General features: G+C 40.0%; 1 protein-coding gene across 5 annotated transcripts in view; it reads right to left on the bottom strand.

Annotated features, from left to right (window-relative positions):
- LOC140202759 (aldo-keto reductase family 1 member B1-like) overlaps nucleotides 1–17,070 on the bottom strand; it is a 33,522-nt gene extending 16,452 nt beyond the window's left edge. For 3 of the 5 annotated variants that reach the window (XM_072268058.1, XM_072268057.1, XM_072268059.1), the window contains exons 1-6: nucleotides 16,868–17,070; nucleotides 7,770–7,937; nucleotides 7,562–7,678; nucleotides 6,944–7,021; nucleotides 6,618–6,740; nucleotides 6,374–6,480 (exon numbers count right to left, since the gene is read on the bottom strand). In XM_072268058.1, coding sequence (XP_072124159.1) covers nucleotides 6,374–6,480; nucleotides 6,618–6,740; nucleotides 6,944–7,021; nucleotides 7,562–7,678; nucleotides 7,770–7,937; nucleotides 16,868–16,945 — 671 coding nt within the window. In that variant the 5' untranslated portion in view covers nucleotides 16,946–17,070. Of the gene's footprint in view, nucleotides 1–3,317; nucleotides 3,355–4,762; nucleotides 4,791–6,373; nucleotides 6,481–6,617; nucleotides 6,741–6,943; nucleotides 7,022–7,561; nucleotides 7,679–7,769; nucleotides 7,938–16,867 lie in introns of those variants that run through there. The other 2 variants (XM_072268061.1, XM_072268062.1) reach the window with 2 other exon arrangements.
- Nucleotides 17,071–17,885: the final 815 nt, after the last annotated feature.

Here is a 17,885-nt window from a genome sequence, read left to right on the forward strand (position 1 = left end):
AAAACTCTATAAGATTGGTTAGACATGACCTACCATGTATGAAGCCATGCTGACTATCCTTAATCAGTCTGTGTCTTTCCAAATATTTATATATCTGGTCCCTTAGAATAACTTCCAATAACTTCCTACTACTGATGTCGGAATCACTGCCCTATAATTTCCTGGTTTATATCTAGAGCCTTTCTTAACTGGTTGAACAACATTAACTATCCTTCAATCCTCTGGTACCTCCCCTGTTGCTAAGGATGATTTAAATATCTCTGCTAGGAGCCCTGCAATTTCTGCACTTGCCTCCCGTAGGGTCTGTAGGGTCCTGGGGATTTATCCACCCTGATCTGCCAAAGGACAGCAAACACCTCCTCTTCTGTAGTCCATATAGGGTCCATGAAGTTGATGCCTTTTTGCCTCACTTCTATCTATTGTGAACAGATTTGGGCCCCTCATCTTCGAAAAGATGTGCTGGCATTGGAGAGGGTACAGAGGAGGTTCACAAGGATGATTCCAGGAATGAAAGGATTATCATATGAGGGACATTTGATGGCTCTGGGTCTGTACTTGCTGGAATTCAGAAGGATGAGAGGGGAATCTCATTGAAACCTATCGGATGTTGAAAGGCCTAGACAGTAGATATGGAAAAGATGTTTCCCATGATGGGTGAGTCTAGGACAAGAGGGCACAGCCTCGGGACAGAGGGGCACCCTTTCAAAACAGAGATGTGGAGAGATTTCTTTAACCAAAGGGTGGTGAAATTGTGGAATTTCTTGCCACGTGCAGCTGTGGTGGCCAGGTCATTGGGTGTATTCAAAACTGAGATTGATAGATTCTTGATTGGACATGGTATCAAAGGTTATGGAGAGAAGGCCGGGAAATGAGGTTGAGGAGGAGGAAAAAAAAGGATCAGCCATGATTGAATGGTGGAGCAGACTCAATGGGCCAGATGGCCTAATTCTGCTCCTATGTCTTGTGGTCTTTATGGTCTTAAAGACTCTGTGTCAATCTCCTGAGTAAATACAGATGCAAAATAATTCATTTAAAAATAATCCTCCATCTCTTTTGGCTCTACACATGGATTACCATTCTGATCTTCTAGAGGATCAATTTTGTCACTTCCAATCCTTTTGCTTTCAACATACCTGTAGAATCCCTTAGGATTCTGCTTCACCTTGTCTGCTAGGACAACCTCATGCCTTCTTTTAGCCCTCCTGGTTTCTTTCTTAAGTGTTCTCTTGCATTTCTTGTACTCCATAAGCACCTCATTTGTTCCTACCTGCCTTTGCTTGCTATGCACCTCCTTCTTTTGTTCTTAACCATGGCCTCAATATGTCTTGAAAACCAAGGTCCCCTATACCTGTTATCTTTGCCTTTTATTCTGACAGGCACATGTAAGGTTTGTACTGTCAAAATCTTGCTTTTGAAGACTTCCCATTTACCAAGTACATCTTTGTCAGGAAACAGCCAGTTCCAGTGCACACTTGAGAGATCATTTCTGATGTCATCAAAATTGGCTTTCTCCAATTTAGAATCTCAACCAGCAGACCAGATCTATCTTTTTGCATATTTAGTTTGAAATGAACAGCATTGTGATCACTAGATGCAAAGTGTTCCCCTACACAAATTTCTGTCACCTGCCCTGTCTCATTCCCTAATAGCAGATCAAGTATCATGCACTCTCTTGTGGGGACTTTAACGTACTGATTAAGGAAACTTTTCCTGGTTCACTTCCTTCCTACCTACATCCATGACACTTCACATGCTCTTGATCTTTTCAATTATTTCAAGTTCCCAGGCCCTGAGCATCTTATTTTCACTATGGATGTCGAGTCCCTATACACCTCCATCCCCCACCAGGAAGGCTTCAAAGCTCTCCGTTTCTTTCTGGACATCAGACCCATCCAGTTCCCCTCCACCACCACTCTCCTCCATCTGGCAGGACTTGTCTTCACTTTCAATAATATCCCTTTTGGCTCCTCCCACTTCCTTCAAACAAAAGGTGTAGCTGTGGGTACTCACACAGGGCCCAGCTATGCCTGCCTTTTTGTCAGCTATGTGGAACAGTCTATGTTTCAAGCCTACACTGGGGACACTCCCTAAATTTTCCTATGCTACATTGAGAATTGCAAGCAGAACAAATGCTACACCTGCCCCTACACCTCCTCCTTCAATACCATTTAGGGCCCCAAACAGTCCCATAAAGCCTCACTCGTTGAGTTCTCCTTTCTGTCCTAACTGAGCATTGCCGTGACATTTTCCCTGACTAGTAAGAACCACCCCTCCTCCTAAAATCCCTCCCACTCTGTCGCGTCTAAAACAATGGACCCCTGGAATATTGAGCTTCCAGTCCTGCTCCTTCTTCAGCTAAATCTCATTAATGGCTACAATATCATAATTCCAGGTGTTGATCCATGCCCTGAGCTCATCTGTATTTCCTAAGATACTTCTTACATTGAAATATATGCAGCTTGGGACACTAGTCACGCAATGCTCAACCTTTTGATTCCTGAGGTCTTATCAACATCTGTCTCCACAACCTCTTCACCAACTGTTCTGGCACTCTGGTTTGCATCCCCCTGCAACTCTAGTTTAAATCCCACCGTACAGCACGAGCAAACTTTCCTACTAGGATATTTGTCTCCTTTCAGTTCAGGTGCAAATCGTCTCCTCCATACTGGTCCCACATTCCTCGGAAGAGAGTCCAATGATCCAAAAATCTTATGTCTTCCCTCCTACCCCAACTCCTTAGGCATGTGTTAAACTGTATAATCTTCTTATTTCTGTCCTCACTAGAAAATGCCATGGATAGCAATCCTGAGATCACAACAGTGGAGGTCTTGCCCTTTAGCACCAAACTCCCTGAACTCCCTTTGCAGAACCTCACCACACTTCCTACCTATGTTATTGGTCCCTATATGGACCATGACCTCTGACTGTTCCTCCTCCCACTTAAGACTGCTGAGGACTCGATTCGAGATGTCCTGGACCCTGACAGCCAGAATGCAACATACCATCCAGGAATCTCCTTCTCCTCCATAGAACCTCCTTTCTGTTACCCCACCTAATGAAACCCCTATCACCACTGCTTGCCTCCTCTCTCCCCTCCCCTTCTGAATCACAGTCAGATTCAGTGCCTACAACCTAACCACTCTGACTTTCCGCTGCTGGGTCATGCTCTCCAACAGTATCCAAACTGATATACCTGTTGCTGAGGGGGCAATATATGATGCATATCAGTAGAAGTGGCATGGAGAAGCTTAGCACAGAGGTAGATTGATTTTGAGATCCTCTAACTTTCCCAAAGGTCACACCCACTCTCGACATTCTTCTCCCCTCTTCCATCAGCCAAAAGATAGCACAGGCCTGAAAGCACATACCAGAGTCAAGGACAGTTTTTACCCTGCTCTTGTAAGACTATAAAATAGTTCCTTAGTACTACAAAATAAACCCGACTTCACAATCTACCTATGATCTTGCACCTCATTGTCTGCCCTACGCTTTCTCTCTAGGAGTTACATTATTCTGCATTTTGTATTGTTTTACCTTGTTCTTCCTCAAATTGATCTGTATGATTAGTATTCAAGACAAGTTTTCCACTATACCTTAGTACAAGTGACAATAATAAGTGTGCAAAAATTGTAGCATGGTTTAAAAAAATTAGGGATCAATTACTCAAAAATTCATCATCTAATAAGAGCAAAGCAGAGATTATTTTTTGCAAATACATTATTTCTTAATGTACCAAGGATGAATCAATGGATGATCAGGTTTTGAAGAATATGGCAAATCAGATAGACAGTGTCAGGTAGGCACATGGGAAACAGTAATAATATTGTTTAGATTTAATAGAGAAGGACAATGGTCTTTCCATTATGTGTCCTCAAGATACACAGCTTTGCAGTTTGATTCTTTCATGTCAAGAGGTTGGCCAGATTACACTGGAAATTTACTACAACTCTTTCTAAAGATTTGCAAAGATCTCTGAAGACCAGACCAGATTTATTAAAAATCATTATTCTCATTTTAACATTCGTTGTTTACTGAATGTTATTTATTCTCCCTCTAAAGAAACTTTGGAATGCGTGATTTCTTTGGATGCTGAGAAAGCCTTGACTGAGTAAAATGGAATTATTTTTTTAAAATATTAGAAAAATTTAATCGATGGATTAAATTACTTTATTCATCTCCCAATGCACAGGTTCTTATTAACTCTCAGAGCTCCAAACTATTTAATCTCCAACGTGGAACCAGACAAGAATGTCCTTTGAGTCCTTTGCTTTTTGTTTGGCTTTAGAGCTTTTAGCCATCGTGTTTCGTGAATCCATTGACGTTTCAGGTATTTTAAGGAGGGGTATCACTCATAAGTTGTCACTTTATGCTGATGACCCTTTGCTCTACATCTCTAATGTGGAGTCCTCTCTACCCTCAATACTCTTTACTTTCTGAATTTAGCCAGTTCTCAGGATATAAACTAAATCCTCATAAGAGTGAACTTTTTCCTTTGAATAATTTGGTATCAGTCAACTCTGACCTTCCTTTTAAAACTTTGAGAAAGCAATTTACTTATTTGGGTATAACAATTACTAGGAATTACAAATTTCTTTTTAAAGAAAACTCTCTCTTTTGGAATATATCAAGAAGGTACTATCAAATTGGTCTCCCCTTTCTTATCGCTGATTGGTCGTATTAATTCTACTAAGATGAATATTTTGCCTAAATTTTTTAGTTATTTCAAGTCCTACCTGTTTTTATTCCTAAATCCTTTTTTTGACTCTTCAGATTCGATTTATATCTTCTTACTTATGGTAGAATAAAAACCCCCAATTAAAAAAAGTTCATCTTCAGAAAACTAAAAAAAAAAATGGGGGATTAGCCCTACCCAATTTTAGGTTTTACTACTGGGCAGTCAACATACGCCACTTTACGTTTTGGTTATACTACATTAATTGTGAAGACTGTCCAGTTTGGGTTTCTTCAGAAGTTAATTCTGTTAATAAATGTTCTATTATTTCTCTTCTTGGTTCTTTAATTCCTCTATCTTTACGTAATTTAACTGATAATTATGTAGTTAAACATTTTTTGAGGATTTGGTTACAATTTAGAAAATTCTTTGGGTTATTTGGTTTTTCACTCCCATTTTTTCTAATTTTTTTATACCTTCTTTGACCCATGTAGTTTTTCAAAAGAGTGAAATAGACTAGGTATTAAATGTTTTCAGATCTGTTTGTTGGAGATGGTCATTCCTCATTTGATCAACTATTAATCTTCGTAAAGCTCACTTTTTTAGATATTTACAAATTAGATACTTCTTGCATTCTCAACTTCATACATTTCCTAAATGTCTAGATAAGAACTTAATTGATACAATTTTTACTTTGAAACCTTTTCATAATGGATCTATTTCTAATATTTATAGTATGTTGTTGGTAATGAGAAACATTTCGTAAGACAAAATTAAAAACCTCTGGGAACAAGACCTACAGATTTCAATTGATGAGGATACTTGGAATGAAACTTTAAAACTTGTTCACACCTCTTCGTTATGTGCTCGTCACTCTCTTTTACAATTTAAAGTGGTTCAAAGAGCCTATATGACTAAAGATAAGCTCTCTCGATTTTACTCAAGATTTTTCTCCATACTGTAATAGGTGTAATGTCGAAGAGGCCTTTCTAATTCATATGTTTTGGTCCTGCCCGCGGCTTGATAAATTTTGGAAAGAAGTATTTCAAACTTTCTCAGAGCTTTTTAAAGTAAACTTTAAACCCAACCCTGACTGCCTTGTTTGGCATTGTTGGAGGAAATGATTTTACTCTTAAATCGAATGATTTGCATATTTTGGCTTTAATTTCTCTTGTAGCCAGAAGAGTTTTGTTGCTTAAATGGAAAGATGCCACTCCGCCTACTCATGTCCATTGGTTGATTGATGTTATGTCACGTTTAAATCTGGACAAGATTAGGTGTTCTATTTCTATACCTAGACAAGATTTTTTCACATTATGGGGACCTTTTTGGAACTACTTTCACAATTTTCGATTTGGCTATTATAGCAATGATGATGGCTATTATATGTTTGAATTTACAACTATATGGCAGAGATTTTTTTTTTCTTTTAACCAAATAGCTGTTTTTTCCCCTCTTTTTTGGTTTGTTATGGCATTTTGATTGTTTTAGATTAGAATAAAATATACCTTTTCAATATTATGGTTAGTTACTATACATAATTATGGGGCACTTCAATCTTGTTTCTGTTTTCATAATGTATTTTGTATTCGTCTATGTAAGTAATTAATAAAAATATTGAAAAAGAAAGTTGTCTTTATAAAATAAACTACAATATTAGCAATTTCTCATTACTAAAATAGGAGCAAATTACGTTAGTACCATGGTCTGTCTGGAGATCCCAATGGACTATAGGCTGTCACAACAATATTGTTAGAAGTGCAATAGGAGATCAGATCTTCTTGAGTTAGATAAGGGTGGCACTCAATCTAGTAAAACAAAAAAAAGAACACAATAAAACTTCAATGTTGATGAGAAATTTTCACAGAAAAAGGTAGTGTCAATAAATGCCATACTGAAAATAAGTGAAATTCTATAATGCCAAATTTTAAAAGTGATCAATTACCTGGTTGACAGCCGGTCTGTATTTCAAATTTTTTTTATTAAGGATGCGCTCTATCTGCTTACGATTAAAATTGGACACCCCTATAGCTTTAACCATATTTAGATCCACCAAGTCTTCCATTGCCTGTAAATGGAAAATGATTAAAATTTAAATTGATCTGACTGTTAATTATTATAGACTGAAGACCATCCAGAATAATGTTTCAAGCAACTAAAGTCAAGGGACCAATCTAACAACAAGGGCTTTAAGGAGGAAACATACTACAAGTTTAATTTCTAGATAAATCTAGTAACAATAAACTTAAGATTCTTCAGTTACATACTCACTTCCCAAGTGTCAACAAAATCCGTGTCACTTGGTATTACCACCCCATTCCCATCAAGAGGAAGGTTCTCCGGGCCAGCCTAAAAGGAGATATTTTAGAAACAAGAACAAAAAGCATGACTTAAATTACTGAGAAAGGATGTAGACCCAAGTAGGTTAATACATGCCAACATTTAAGAGCTGTTTGCCAGTTTGCCTTTGGTTTGTTTTCATTTATATTACAGAATATACTTCATGTCCAAGTCTTATCAAATTGTATTCACTACATATTCCTTGACATTACTCAACAAGAGGAACACATTGGCATGCAAGGGCAGGAGTCCTGTGTTTCTTCTAACGGGGCCAAAGAGGCTGCTCTGCATTGTATATTCGATGTTCCAGTATGGCTTGCTACTACCTAGCAATGTTCCTATGAGTCACTTCAATGTAATTCAGTTGGCTTAGATTTCTCACAAATGAATGTTAAAAAACCTCAAGTACAGTACCTGACCCCCAAAATTTACTCATTTTAAACAACCCACTGAGTACTTGGCTATCTAAGGGTACAAATAATTTAACTCGAGCAGTGTGCAAATTAACCTAGAGAAAGATATACAAAATTGTTTTGCCAGGCAGTTTACCTTGAATCCCATAGGGAAATGAATAAGGTACAGATCCAGATAGTCCAATTTCAGGTCACTTAATGTGTTAGAACAGGCATCCTTCACCATGTCTTTGGCATGAAATGTACACCACAGCTAGCAGGAAAACAAAACTATTCATTAGTGCATTGATATTGCTAAAGTTAAATTATACTTTAGCGACCTGGCAGCACCCCAAATCCTTTACCTTGCTAACAATGAAAAGATCTTCACGCTTTACAGTTCCATCCTTGATCTTCGCCTGAATAGCATCACCAACTTCTTTTTCATTTTCATACACAAATGCACAATCAATGTGACGATAACCAGCTTCAATGGCCGTTTTCACTGCTGCTATCACTTTACCTGGCTCAGACTGAACAGAAAAGTGATTCTAATTAAAATTCAAATGGTAAGGCAAAGCCAAATGAAACAAATATAAATGGCACTCAATTCAAATTTAAGCATTTCAAAACAGCAAAGCTAAAAACATTCTTCCAACATCCTCTTTAGCCTAGAATTTAACCAAGCTCTACCAGAGAAGATCACACAAGTAAGAGACAAAAAGGCAAAGGACAACTGCATTTACACTTGGGAAGCTTGACATTAGTGGTAGCAGACAATGACTTCCAACTCATTCACCAGTCTAGACATGCCCAATCCCACCAGCACTGAAATGCAAAGTATCCATAAAATAGTTAAGTCTTCTAGGTCACTCCATCAGCACCTCTCTAAAGCACAAACTTTATCACTGAGACAAGGACAGCAAGTGACGAGAACATGGCCAAATGCAAGTTCACATGGAAAAAAATTATATCCCCTCCCCCCCCACACAGTCACTGGGCCTTGAACTCTAACCAAAAGAACTATTTGAAGTACCTCTCCAGAACAACCACTGAGCATCAAGATGGTGGATGATCATCACCACTAAAGGCAACAGGCTGTCTCTGCTACTACAACCAACAAGCCATAAAATGGGTGAAATCAGGACTGTTGAAGGGCCTCAGCCCAAAACATTGACTGTTTACTCTTTTGCATAAATGCTGCCCAGCTTGCTGCATTATCCAGCATTGAGTGTGATTTCTAGTATCTACAGATTTTGTGTTTGAAAATCCTAAGGATACTGCTTACAGCAAACTTTAGGTTCTGTTAGTAATACAGCAAATCTGCCCTGCCATACACCAAACTTTTCTAGCACAGTCTTAATCCTGACACTCAGCCAACCAAAAGCATTACCAAGTACCAAAAGGATCCCTTGACAATGCTATCAAGTGCCATTCTAGAAGCAGCAGGTAAAGTGACTCAAGTCTATTCACCATTTGAAGATAACAGCTCAATGGCTGACCAGATTATTAGCTTGACCTCCAATTTGCTGCCCAAACCCAATTCCACCAGAGCCCAGAAATCTGTTTCAGGCTTAAACATATCCAATAATGCAACCTTCTCAGTACTCTGGAAAGTAGGATGCCAGGGACTTACAATCCTCATACAAGATTCCTCATTGTAATTTTAAATGGTTTTTCCACTTATTCTGAACCTTTATCTCTGCCCAATCAGTTTTTCCATAGAAGGCAACATCTTCAGTATCGACCTTCATAACTTCTTCAGCATATTATTTCACTATCACCTCCATTTAGATCCTGACTGCTCAATACTTCTTCATAAGACAAGCTCTTCATTCCAAGAATCCACTTACCAATACTTTTGCACCATCAGAGCCACTTGTTTCAGAGCTAATTTACAATCTTGGTCCTAATACAGAGAAGATGGAAAAGACAAATTCCAGAGATAATACAAGAGATTTGACACAATAGATGCAACTGACTAAGTGCAACATCAAGGAGTCCAAATAAAATTGCATCAATGGGAATGAAGGCATGAACTCTTCAATCTCTATTCATATCTGAAAGAAGCTGGTTCTGATTGCTAGAGGTTAATCATTTCAACTCCAGAGCATCATTTCAGGAGGCCCTCAGAGCTATCTTCAGCTTGCTTAGTGACATTTTCTTCACAAGGTCAGAAGTGAAGATTTTCTTTAACATTCGCTTAGTGTGCAGTTCCATTTGTTACTCCTCAGCTAATGAGGTGGTCCATGCCTACAGCCACCATGACCTAAATGGCACTGGGTATAAATGGCCAGTAAGGTTTGTGCCACACAAGAATCAGGCATCAACCATCAGCAGCAAGTCTGACCACCTTTATAATTTCAACTGCGATATTATTACTGCATTCCCTTCTCAATATGCTGAGCATAAGCCCTGTCCAGAAACTTTCTGACCAGATACAGCAAGTTTAGTTATGTGAAGTGTCATTATCTTGGATAGTACTTTGATAATCTGACAATTACCAATTGTGGCCAGATTCGAGCAGAGGTTGGGCACCCTATGATCACCAAGTGACCACCTGACTCCTGAACACCTTAATAACTGATTAATAACAGGTGAAATATGTGGTATTTGCTGTTTTCCTGGATAAATGCAATTGTAGCAATATCCATGGAATAGGTCAAGCAGTAGGGCAAGACCCCAAGCCTGTTCTGCCATCTAAATACCTAGTTTTCCCACCCAATTCCCCCATCTCTCTCACAATAGAATTCAGGAACTTACAGAATCTTAACCTTTGAATGTTCAACAGCTACACAGCCACAGCTCAAGAGTATAATCTTTTATTTTAAGAAGTCAATCCTCAAGTGAGGAACTTCCAGCTGACTTCATTAGCCAGTCCCTAATCCCAAAACAAAATCTCAGATTTAGTAATCCCAGCCATCAGAAAGTACCAAAGGAAAAAACCTATCAACATTGACAATTTCCTTCCTAATCATATCTTAGCATTTCCTGAAATCATAAAAATTCTGCTCTATGTCTCCTCATGGAACAGCTTTCTCATCCCAACACATCTTAAGATCCTTTGTTGCATTGCTTTCAAGCTAAATATGGTTGAGATAAGCAGGCAATAAATCATACCGTAATCATGCCATACAGCTTAACTAATTCAATTGCTTGCTAACCAGACAAAAACCATCTCATTTCACTTAACCACACTCAATTTTTTCTAAAAACTGAGCATTCTACAAGTGAGTGGCTTCTTCAAAATCCTCACATTAAACCACTCTGCCACATTCTTGCCTATCCATCTGTATCCTCTTCTAACTTGTGTACTTTGTAACTTAAACTTCCTTACACAAGTTTTACATCACCAGTACGCTTGCATATATTAAGATCAGGTATCCAGTTGTAGACAACAAATAACCAAAGATCAATTACTGATCCTGACAGGTACCCAGTAATTATTTTTTGTCACTGTTAAAAATCTCCCTTCAGCTTTTATTCTGTAATGTCTAACCATGTCAAAATATTTACCTCAACCTCATGACCCCTTTCTTACATAACACCTTTACCTGACACCTTATCAAAATTCCTTTCAAAAATTTCTTTCATATAACCAAGGTCACTGTACTACCAATGTTATTCAAGTATTTCAATTAGATCCTTCAAAACGAAAGTCAAGATGTTATACAACACAGAACAAGACCCCACCCCCCAACATCACATCCACACTAAATTTATTCTCTCCACCGCCACGACACAAGGATTTTGTTAATCAAAAGCTAGAGCAATTCACTATAGCTCATCTATACTGCCAATTCAGGGAACACAGTTTTGACTTTGAACTTTTAATAATTTATTGAAAATTACTGACTTGCTCCCACACTGTCCAATTTTGCTTTGATGCTTGTATATGCACATAGCAGTTCAAACCTACAACACTTCTCACTTCGATTTCATTCTTTCCTCTATTACTTCAACTTTCAAGGCTGACATCCCTATTGATAAGCCTCAATTGGGGTGCTTGCTACTATAAGAAAATCACCAAGCTCTTCTGTGCAAGACTCAGTGGCTCTAACATCCATCTTTTGTCTTCATTTCCTCTTCAAAACAATTATTTGCTGCCACTTGCATATTTCTCTCTGCACGTCCACAGTTCAATTTGCAGAGGCTTAAGCCTTTCTTCAGCATAAATTGCCATTACAGTCAATACTTGTACCTTCATTTTCTGCACTCCCCTCCCCTACACTTTTGCCTGCTTCTTCAACTCTTTCATTTGTGCATGACTTACTCTTGCAAGATACATCTACGATGTACAAACAATCCTCCCTACATACAGCACCAAAGCCTAATGGAATAGAAAGCCATTTCATCAATCTTGCCCATGCCAGTAGGAAAAGATCCACCCATTTGAATTCCACATGTCAGCAAATGATCAGTTTAAGTGTAACAAGCCTCTATCATCTGTTCAGGTATTGTTCTATATCAGTACCATCATCATTTGGGTTAAAATTAATATCCACTCAATGTACTTTAAAACTATTCTCTTGGCTTTCATCCCTGTTGTCAAATGGTTCTATACTGTCCTAGCATCTCAATTAAAAAAAAGTTTCTTCCTAGCTTCCTCAGTGCCAAATAATTTGAACCATCTGATTGAACTTGGCCTTTTTTCCTTGGAGCAACGGAGGATGAAAGGTGACCTGATAGAGGTGTACAAGATAATGCAAGACATTGATCATGTGGAACGCCAGAGGCTTTTTCCCTAGGGTTGAAGTAACACGAGGGGCACAGTTTCAAGGTGCTTGCAAGTAGCACAAGGAGGATGCCAGAGACAAGTTTTTCCACGCAGAGTAGTGGGTGCATGGAATGCACTGCCAGCAAAGGTGGTAGAGACAGATACAACAGGGTCTTCTAAGAGACTCTTAGATGGATATACAGAACTTAGAAAAATAGAAGGCTGTGCGGTCGGATACATGGGTGACACAAGATTGTAGGCCAAAGGGCCTGTAATTGTAGGACTAATGTGCTGTAGATTTGTGTTCCATCACATCTTTCCTGTGAAAATGACACCAATCTATATGCATTAAAGTTGACAAACTGGAAATTTCATATTACAAGTGATACTGGAATATTCAGGTCAAGTGGAAACTGAGTAGTTCTGATGAATGACACTGGGCTCCACTGTTCATCATTTTCATTCTACGAAACCTGCCTGACTGAATGTATCCTCAGTATTTTTCACTTCCATTTTCCAGCATCTACATGCTTGTTTTTGCTTTGATTTTGTTTATATAGTTCTGGCAATATCAGCATTTTATATTCCATTCCTCAAAAACCATCACATACCATACTAAGCCATACTCCTTTCCTTGTTAATCTTCTCCACCCTTCTATACTAGCAAGGGCATGCTCACATGGTTTGAGGAAATAGGAGACGACCACTCAGTAAGCTCACCAGTTTCTGCCCCAAACAGCTTTTATCCTGCTCATCTCCATATCTTAGTATCCAGAGATCTTTCAATCTCAGTTTTGTATGGCATCAAAGCCTTTATCCTTCTAATGATAGCCCATCAACTCAAAGTAAATGCTTCAATTACTACAACAAATGAAAATGGGAAATTCCAGATGAATTTCAGATTAGGCAGTACTTGAAAAACTGAGGGTTGCAGACACAAAACATTGCCCCACCTGTTAAGCTTTTTCCTAGCTTTTCCGTTTGTTTCAGATTTCTAGCATCTGCATTTAAATTTTCCCTTTATTCCTTTCCTTCCAACCAACATATCCATGCTAGTACTTTATCACCAATGTCCAACGTGTGTGGACCTTATCACAAGCTTTCTGAGAATTAAAATACATAATTTGTACTCGGTCCACTCTCCTCAAAGAAATCCAATGCATTGTCATGCACAATTTCCCTTTTATAAACCCATTGTTCACTATTCAGTCATTTGACAGCTTTCCTCCTCTTTGGCTCTCAGTGTTTTCCCTAATTCTGATATTATGCTAAAGAATGTTATCCTTTACTGACAATATGCATGGGCTGTTGGTGTATACCCACCCAACACCAGACATCTCCCCCCCACCCCCCCCGTAATCCATTCCATCCTCAGAATTTGAAAGCTTTCACTATTCATGTAATGCCTTCCATTTGCTTCATTCAATCTTGATTTCTGCCACTCTGAAAAAGTTGCTTTCAGTCTACCTCAATGAGAAAGAATGTCATCAAGCTGTAAAAACAATACACCTGAGGTCCCAGTACTTTCAGACAGGCTCAAGGATTCAAACTGTATCACTTACCTGTCTTAAACACAGGAATTATCACTGGATAAGCTGTGATGTGACAGCAGGCAGTCACCAGAAAGACCTGTGGTAACTTTAGGTTGAGTATGGGATCTGTACTTGGCGGCATTGAGACTTGATCAGGCAACCAAGGTCGGTAACATCAAAACTCATCATTGGATAACCATGTAAAGTGGCATTCGGAGTTTTGAAAGAATTATTGTTTATTTCCCTTGCATAGAATGTTGACTGATCACACCCACCTCTTTCTCCACTTACTGGTTACTTTCATCTTACAGGCTTAATGTTAAACAGTGAATTTCCTCCAATTGATCATGAAAATTACTTAGCTGAAAACATGACAAAATTCTCAATTCAAAAAGTATAACTCATCCTAGCTTTCCAAATCAAAATTGTTTGTAATGTGAGTAGGTCCAGCCAATCTTTGCTCACCTTTAAACACCCTCCCTGGTTATTCACAATACTACTTAGCAAAGTTTTAAACCCTACATCCCAAAAATTATCAAGATTTCTTACACCCTTTGCATCATCACAGCTAACACTACTACTGCTAGAATTCACATCTATGGTAGTTCCAAACAGCTTTGGTACCCAACATTCTCCATAAAATATTTAAAATACTGTATTTGCCCCATTGAACTCAACAAGTCAAAATAATATCGTTTCTTTTTAAGTAAAAAAAAAAGCAGAATAGTTACTTTTGGATAGAACTATTTGCACAATTAAAAGCTCCTGGTCATCAAAAATTGGTCAGACCTCAGCACTGCAGTATGAACACTCACTGGCCAAGAAATTCTAGTAGTGTACACTCAGGCAATGGGTCAATTGAGTAGCAGTCCAAACATTCAGAGCAATCAAGAGACAAGGAGCACAGACTGGAAATAGAGGATTCAGCAAGAAGGAATACCAGGACGAATACTGTACAAAATGGAGATGAGATAAAACCTTAAGATATAGGAGCAGAAGGCGGCCATTTGGCCCATCGAGTCTTGTCCGCCATTCAATCATGGGCTGATCCAATTCCTCCAGTCATCCCCGTTCCCCTGCCTTCTCCCGATACCCTTTGATGCCCTGGCTAATCAAGGACCTATCCATCTCTGCCTTAAATACACACAAATGACTTGTCCCCCACAGCCACTCGTGGCAAATTCCACACATTTACCACCCTGACTAAGTTAATTTTTCCGCATCTCAGTTCTAAAAAGACATCATTCAATCCTGAATTCTCTCCCTATCTAAATGTCTGCCTGTTTATTTTTTCCAAAGTGCATGACCATACTTTCCAACATTGTATTTCATTTGCCACTTCTTTGCCCATTCCCCTAAATTATCTAAGTCTCTCTGCAGCTCTGTTTTCTCAATAGTACCCGTTCCTCCACCTATCTTTGTATCATCGGCAAATTTAGCCACAAATCCATTAATACTGTAGTCCAATTCATCGACATACATCATAAAAAACAGCAGTCCCAACACCAACCCTTGTGGAACTCCACTGGTAGCCAGCCAGAATAGGATCCCTTTATTCCCACTCTGTTTTCTGCCAACCAGCCAATGCTCCACCCACACTAGTAACTCCCCTGTAATTCCATGGGCTCTTACTTTGCTAAGCAGTCTCATGAGTGGCCCCTTGTCAAAGGCCTTCTGAAAATCCAAGTACACCACGTCTCCTGTGTCTCCTGCTTGCAATTTCCTCAAAGAATTGCAGTAGGTTTGTCAGATAGGGTTTTCCTTTCAGGAAACCATGCTGGCTTTGGCCTATCTTGTCATGTGCTTCCAGGTACTCTGTAATCTCATCCCAGAAGGCATTCTAGTCCAGCAGTGCTGACCAGAATTCGGTGACTGAAAGTCACCAACAAACTGCAATCCAGTTTCACACATCAAAGTTGCTGGTGAACGCAGCAGGCCAGGCAGCATCTCTAGGAAGAGGTACAGTCGACGTTTCAGTTAGTCCTGACGAAGGGTCTCAGCCTGAAATGTCAACTGTACCTCTTCCTAGAGATGCTGTCTAGCCTGCTGCGTTAACCAGCAACTTTGATGCACGTTGCTTGAATTTCCAGCATCTGCAGAATTCCTGTTGTGTTCAATCCAGGTTTCCCCATTATGCTCAAAACGGCGTGTTGTCTGGAAACGATCTCCCCAAGCACACATGGAACAAATACTTTGGAGATGAAACTGTGAATTCAGATTATTTTCAACTGAAGATAAATGAAGACATAAATCTAAAAAGAAAATTAAAAAAACTAGTTTATAATAAAGAGCACCTATTGGCTGTTTATTCGTTAGATTAGATTCACTCTTACACTTCAAACAGATATTTACATTCCGGTGCTGGATAAAACAGATACAAAAGCTCAATTCTACCCGGGTATTTGTCCATTAGTGAAAACAGAACACTCGAACTTCTTTCTGGCTTAGTCTGCAAGGCATCACATTAGTACGTTGACACTGGACCTATAGATGTAAACATCAACACCCTCCCCAACTCCTATCTCCCACTTGAATTTTTTTTGTTCGGGGTTATTCTGGATAAAGACAGCGCTGCGGATGCAACTTATGTTCCTTCAGATAACGGCGAAGGAGAATATGACAAGTTGAAGTTAACATATCACACACACACTTGTTTATTAAGGAATGGCTTGCACGCTTTCGCTTTAAAGACGAAGTTCCTTTGCGAGAATACCGTCCCCCCCCCCCCGCGCACATCTGTGCGAGCAGTAACGCCCCTACCTCGGGGAGATTTACAGCACTGTCCGGTCCCAGAACTCGGGCACCCCTCACTCAGTCTCGCCTGCGCTGCAATAAACACCACCCCCCCCCAACACAGCGTGTTAACCCGCGTCTGAACAACTCTCCCCCACCCCACACTATCAGTTCTTCACTCGACCGAGAACGAGTCGGCTATGCGCGCCGCAGATGGTGATCGCGCGTTCCCCCACCCCACCCCATCACCTCAGCGCTTGGGGGGCAACCCCCGAACCCACGGTCCGGCCCGCAGCTGGGTGTGGGAGATGGGGTAAGGCCCGCATGCTCTTGGGGCACAGACCGCTACCCCATTCCCCCCCCCCACCGCGCGGGGAGTGACATTGACCAAGCGCACAGAACTCCGGTGAGGTTTAACTTTGCCGAGTGCCCATCCTTCGAGTCACTGAACGGAACGACGGCAACTACCTCACTTACTCACTTTCCAGGTCCCCAGCCCAACAACGGGCATGTGAGCTCCAGTGTTGAGGGTAATAGTGAAAGCGCCACCACCAGCCATGACGCACGCTAATAGAAGATTCTGTCTGTATCTTGTTTTACGGTGGTTAGCATCCACCTTAACAGTGCATTACCACCACATAGAAGATTCTAGCAAGCACGTACGTTTAAACGGCAAAAATAAACTCGCACCTGCCCCCACCCCGCTCCTGAAGCTAATTCCTCCTCTGATTGGCTCGTAGTTGCTGTCGCTCAAAGGTGGGCTTTGCACACCGCTCTCCTTTACCCTTCCAGCCTGCCTGCTGACGCCAGTCCTTTCTCCGATTGGCTAACAGGCGCTGTCATTTAAAGGGCGCCCGCAATAGACCCCGCCCCTTCCAAACCGGTTATTTGCCCACATTCCTCCTCCCTCCACCCCACCCACCGACTGACTATCGGGTCTACGGACGCTCTGAACGGGAAAGAAAGGGCTGGTAGTAATCTCTCAGTACAGTATGCGAGACAGGAGGGAAAACATCAATTTTGAAGTTATTTTAACGATTTTTATAAGGACTGGAAATGATAGTGATAAAAGGTTATTGGGAAGAACAAAATGAAATCTGGGTGACTGGACGGAAGACAGATTAAATAACAAAAGATATTAATCAATAGCACAGGGAAAGGAACAAAAGATTGGTAAAATGGATAACGATAAAACAGCATATAATAACATCATTTTGTTCAAATCATTGGTCAAAGTTGAAATGTGCTTTGTCAAGGTATGTACTTTATTTCTCAGTAAGAATACAAAGAAAAAGTATTTCTTCAATATACTCGATGACTGAACCTCCTCGGCTTTCTTGGATAGAGAATTCCAGAAATTTCATTCTTTCGGTGAAGGGTTTTTCTTTCCCCTTCGTGTCCCGAATGGCTGAGCCTTCATACTGAGACTGGTCCCTCTTAAAAGTAACTTCTACCAGGGAATTAGTCATCCTTACCAAGTTAAGTAAGAACTTTGATTA

This window comes from Mobula birostris, chromosome 9, assembly GCF_030028105.1.
Source record: "Mobula birostris isolate sMobBir1 chromosome 9, sMobBir1.hap1, whole genome shotgun sequence".
NCBI lineage: Eukaryota > Metazoa > Chordata > Chondrichthyes > Myliobatiformes > Myliobatidae > Mobula > Mobula birostris.